Below are 5,850 nucleotides of genomic sequence, written 5' to 3' on the forward strand. Positions count from 1 at the left end.
TCTATACCCCTCTCTCTTCACATTGGAGGTAAGAGAAGTCTTTTTCTATCTTTCAGTTTGCAAACTTTACTATTAGAATAATGATGAATTTATGAATAGATTCTAAGATTTCAGAAATACTTTAGCCCAGGACACAATGTTATTCTGAATTCACTTAACAGTCTAGTTGCTTTGACTAAAATATTAACCAACAATATTTAATATTAATGTCGTAAATATCTATATTTCATAAATTTGAAGTTTAATAGAAATATTACCCTCTTTGTAAAGTTGATATTGTTAATACCATACTTAAAATAGATACAAAAATTAGAGAAGACATGTATTATCCACTTTCATAGGTTTCATGCATCAAGCCAAGTGTTTGCAATTTGATGTTTCTCTTAGTACAACACCATTAAGTTAATATTAGTTTTACATCTTCAAGCACACAGAGTTATTTATGTGAAATGGTCTTCCCAAAGGATCATCTTGTTCTTAGGAGGGTGAGTGTCTAACTGATGACTTCTAAATATCAAATCCATAATCTCATGTTTTATGTGGCACTAATTAGACTCTAGCCGTGTGCTGTTCTAGCCTAGATTATCAAGTTTGCAAGAATATTCAGACATAACCTTTCTCAAATCATTCTTGTTCATTGATGTTGTGTATTTAAGAATGCAAGATGGACAGAAACATGTTTCAATTATGAACAAATTCTAACTGTGATGTTAAAAGTACTGAAATAAATGATAAAGAATACTGGGGAGTAAAGGAATAGTTATAGTGCCTGAAGTGTTTCTGTAGAGGAAATATGCCACTGTTTAGAAGAGACATATTAGACAGAAGTCACAAAGAATCCAGTTACAGTTTATCATATAGCAAATTTCAGAGAATCCTACCTTCTAATACTGAAACAAGAACTAGAAATTCTAATTTCACATTAAGTATGTCCTGATGTACAGAATCTCCTTAAGTTTCAAATACCTGATGAAAATCATACAAATTTCTAATGTCCCTTTCAGCACTAATAATCCATAGCCTCTCACACTTCTCATGTGAATATTTAATTAACTACATGATTAAGATGACAGTTTTCTGGATTTCAATAAAATTCTCAGGTCATATCCATAAACATTAGGCTAGCCTGTGGATGTTTGCTTATTGCAGACCAAAATACTATATGCTTAAGTAATAAAATGTTTCTTGTGGTACATCTCAAATATAGAATGTAAGCCATTTTTTCATAATAATCTTGGAAAAGTATTTTACTATGAAGTAGTCATGAAAGTGGAAACAAAAATTAGTCATATCTAAATGAATGCTTAGCTCTCCAGTGTACAACTATTTTGTGAAACTTAACTCATCATTCCCCTCGGCGTTTTAACAGGCAAAAATATAAATAAAGCAGATAATTGCCCTTGATCTTACTGATGATTATGAGGTTATGTTTTACTGTTTCTCTTCATATAGATTCAAACTGATATTGTAGATTACTACCCCACTTAAATTTGCAATATTTTTTTTACTTAAGCATTGAATTGTTCTTTCAATCTTTCAATTAAGAAATTTAAATTCAGAAAAATTCCAGATTTCTTAGCATGATAGAGCCAGTTGGTAGTATTATACACAGTCAGCCTTAATTTCATACTTACACAATACCCTTCATCTTGATAGTGTTGTGAAGTGTCAGAAGTGCTATCATGAGAAAATATTGGAAATATTTTTGAAATTCAGGACAATAAAATGGATCAAATAGAAACCATTTAATGCCAACATGAATGTGACATTAGCATGGCTTACTGTAAATGACTTTTATGCTTAAAAGGGGTATTTGTAAACAATATTCTTTTAAGAGACTATATTGGCTAACTGCCAATATCAAAATTTTATAATTTGAAATAAGATTATAGGAAACCTTTCTTCAGTCTTATTAAATACATGTTGGTTAATGAAAACGTGAAACGGACATGCCTTATGAGTTCTGCCTATTTATTGAAATTTTGGAGTGATTTTATATTGTTTTGTTCTGCTTTGCCTTTTGAGGAATATACATTTTCCCTCTGGATTTCACACTTATTGTGAAAAATGAAGGGAAATATGGGAAAGGATTCTAGACTGATATTCTGCAGTTCTGAGCAAACTCACAGAAAGTTTTCTTAAGTCTTCATTAGTTTTGTTCATGCTTTAATGTTTTAGGGGAAAGTCCTACTGTAAAATACAAATATCTTCGTTATCTGATAAACTTAGAGAATTCATAAAAGGAGGCATGATATTTTGTATCTATTTGAGTCACTATCAAATCTAACTTGAAGACTTTGTTCATGACTATTCCTCCCATAATCTGTCTTGCTTCTTTCTTTCCATCTTAATTTTCGATTGTATGATGATTTGTGTGTATGAAATTCATGTGTCATTGATTTAATGCCTAAAAAGACAGTGAAGTATATATACATATATGTGAAATTTATAAAAATATTATATGAGGGAATAATGGATGAAATTCTTCATGTATACTCTTGAATGATTTTTGATGCAAGAAATCCTTGATAGTTGATAATGTGATTACAGAAAGAATTTAATTGTTACTCCATGCCCACTGAAAATAACTTTCTGGATCTCCCCATTTCCTCTGGTGGTTTTGGTTAATAGTTTCTCACTCCCAAACTATTTCCAGGTAGACCTTAAGATGTAGATTTACATGAGAACAAATTTTGTAAAAACAGAAAAAATAAAAGATATAGTCTGTCTCTCACATTTAAATATATATTTAATTAGTAAAATTAAATCATTATCTATAAGGTAAATATATCGCTCATCTGACATGTATTATTTTCCATTCTAAAGAAAACACCTGTGGACTCAATGACCTGGGAGAACCACTCAGTATTGATGGAGTTTGTGTTCTTAGCCTATCCTAACTGCCCAGATCTACGTACCCTCTGCTTCATTGGAGTCAGCCTGGCTTATGCATTGATCGTCTCTGGAAATGTCCTCATTGTGATCTCCATACAGACAGAAGCCCGCCTACATACACCCATGTACTATTTCCTGGGCAGCCTCTCAGGGATAGAACTATGCTACACTGCAGTGGTGGTACCACACATCCTGGCCAACACCCTATATTCAGAGAACACCATCACTCTGCTGAGCTGTGCCACTCAGATGGTTTTCTTCATTGGACTTGGTAGTGCTGACTGCTTCCTCCTGGCTTCCATGGCCTATGACAGATATGTCGCCATCTGTCACCCCTTACAGTACCCTCTCATCATGACTATAACATTTTGTGTACGGTTGGTTGTGGCTTCTGTGGTCATTGGCTTGTTCCTGTCCTTACAGCTTGTGGTCTTCATCTTCTGTCTTCCATTCTGTCAGGCTAGAGGCATAGAGCACTTCTTTTGTGATGTCCCACCAGTGATGCGTCTTGTGTGTGCCAAGAGTCATATCCATGAGCTCTCTGTGCTAGTGGCAGCCACACTAGCCATTGCTGTACCTTTCTTTTTCATTGCTACCACCTATGCCTTGATAGTAACTGCTGTACTCAAACTCCACTCAGCATCTGGTCGCCACAGGGCCTTCAACACCTGCTCCTCTCACCTCACTGTGGTGCTGCTGCAGTATGGCTGCTGTGCCTTCATGTACCTTCGCCCCAACTCCAGCTACTACCCCAAGCAAGATCAGTTCATCTCCCTGGTATACACACTGGGAACCCCATTCCTCAACCCCCTCATCTACACTCTGAGGAACGGTGAGATGAAAGGGGCCATAGGGAAAATCCTTACCAGAAATTATCTCTCCCAGAAACTGATAAGATAGAAAAATCCAACAACATACAATTTAGTCCTATCTAAAGCAAGTCACTGTGTCCTACAAAAGTATTGTCTCAGCTGATTTTGAAATGATGTTCATGGAAACAATAAACATGAAGCACCTTAGTGTTTACCTCCGTGTGGTGATATTGTTTTCTATGTGCTTCTTTTAGACTGAATGATTAGTCTTGTGAGAAAGACATAAACAAGTACATGAGACGAAAATAATGCTAACTGGCCAGTATATGACTTTATATAGGAAAAATTTAGTCTATTGTGCAAGTTTTTGATAAAACAATAAAATTACAGCAGCACTTATGAATCAGGGAATGATTGATTGTAGGGAGCCATTATCAATTAGACACTGTTATCAGAAAACCATTGGAAATTGGTGCAAAAGGGAATTTGTTCCAGGAATGGTACTTTAAGTGGCATAAAAAAATCTTTTAACCAATATGATGACAGCAAGAGAAACAAGGGAGGGCAGTACTATAACTTTTGTGTCTGTTGCTCAATCCTGTAATGTGAAACACAAGTGGATGCATGAGAGCCTGCTACCACGAAGTCATTCTCTTGACATACAAGCTTGTAGAAAGGAAATTTGAGGCTTTGCAACAAAATGAACTAAGTTGTTTATTATACATAAAAGAAAATTCTCTAATAAAGTATTGATTAAACAATACTTCAGTTTTTCACTAAGGAATGTGATTCAGCTTTACCTTTGTCTTAAAATTCTATGTATTATTAATGTTACAATTAAATGTTTATGGTATTACAAATGTAGAAATAAAACACATAGCATATAATATACATACCTATCAAAATATTTTATATTAATATTCAGAAATATTTGCTTTTATAATAATAGGAGTATTTATGGGTAGAAAGATGCAACAGGGCCAATATTTTCAAAAAAAACTATTATTAGTAAATTGTCCTAGACAGTGTAATTTCTCCATAATCAATGGAGATAGTTAGCTGCCAGTTCTCAGCAGCTAAGTATTCAGTTAGAGGTGATGTTGTACAGTAAAAGATTCCATGGTGATGTCTTTTCCTTTCCCCATTCTGTGTGCTATACACAATTTAAATAGGGAAGTAGTGATAATTACAAGTCCCTGAGTTTTTAGCAAGGTTGACAGTTCGCAGCACTGAGATGTTTTCTGTGACACAATATCTGACTGTTGGAAGTTCCACATGACTTTGGAAGAAATGCTCATCCTGTGGATTCCAAAAGGCTTCTTTGATTTTCAGTGATTTTCAGTTAGCTAATAGTATATTGTTTGGACATTGTTTTCATTTGACTGTAGAATTTGGATTCAGAGGCTGGGTCTTACTGTGTAGCATGGGTTCACATAAAATTTCCTGTCTTTTTGCTTCAATCCCAAAGAACTGAGAATATACACCTGAGCTCCCATTCTTAAGAAATAGTATGGTTTCAGTTTGAAATGTGTTTGTATTTTTTGTCTATGGTCAAAATATGCAACTGTCATTGTAGATTTGTCCTCTCATTTCATCTCCTGTTTTTACTTTTTATTTTTATGCCAAGAAACAGATCTATAATCAGTTTCATGCCGTGTATTTTATATTGTTTTTGTTGTTTAATTTTGAGATTATAACTTAATTTCATTTTTCCCTTTTCTTTCCTTCCTCCAAATACTCCAATGTTTCCCTCCTTTATCTTTCAAAATGATGGGTCCTTTTCACTAAATATCATTGTATGCATACATGTGTTTTCATATACACATATCTATAAATATAAGCTTTGGGGATATATATATATATACATATATATATATTTGTGTGTGTTTCTGTGTTTTGAAAATTTGTAATAGGATTTAAACATGTCAAGCACACTTATGTCTTGCTGAAGTAGCAATTTACCATTAATCAGCATGTCTTTTAATTTTTAATTTATTGAGGATTTTATATAGTAAAATATGGCTACAAAGTCCAACTTTCTTTATACATTCAAGTCACCCAATATTATACCATCTTACTTGTTGTTTAACCTACATTGTCTTACACTTGTCCCAGCTGTGTGCATTTAGTATATTACACAGAG

The 5,850-nt window shown here is 33.8% G+C and overlaps 1 protein-coding gene across 1 annotated transcript; it reads left to right on the forward strand.

Annotated features, from left to right (window-relative positions):
• The first annotated feature begins 2,844 nt into the window (after positions 1–2,844).
• LOC126498588 (olfactory receptor 10W1-like) lies at positions 2,845–3,795 on the forward strand. Its single transcript, XM_050137377.1, has one exon. It carries the CDS (start codon positions 2,845–2,847, stop codon positions 3,793–3,795), a length of 951 nt encoding a protein of 316 aa, XP_049993334.1.
• Positions 3,796–5,850: the final 2,055 nt, after the last annotated feature.

This window comes from Alexandromys fortis, unplaced genomic scaffold (genome assembly GCF_014885135.2).
Source record: "Alexandromys fortis isolate MF-2015 unplaced genomic scaffold, M_Fortis_MF-2015_v1.1 scaffold_3, whole genome shotgun sequence".
Taxonomy (NCBI): domain Eukaryota; kingdom Metazoa; phylum Chordata; class Mammalia; order Rodentia; family Cricetidae; genus Alexandromys; species Alexandromys fortis.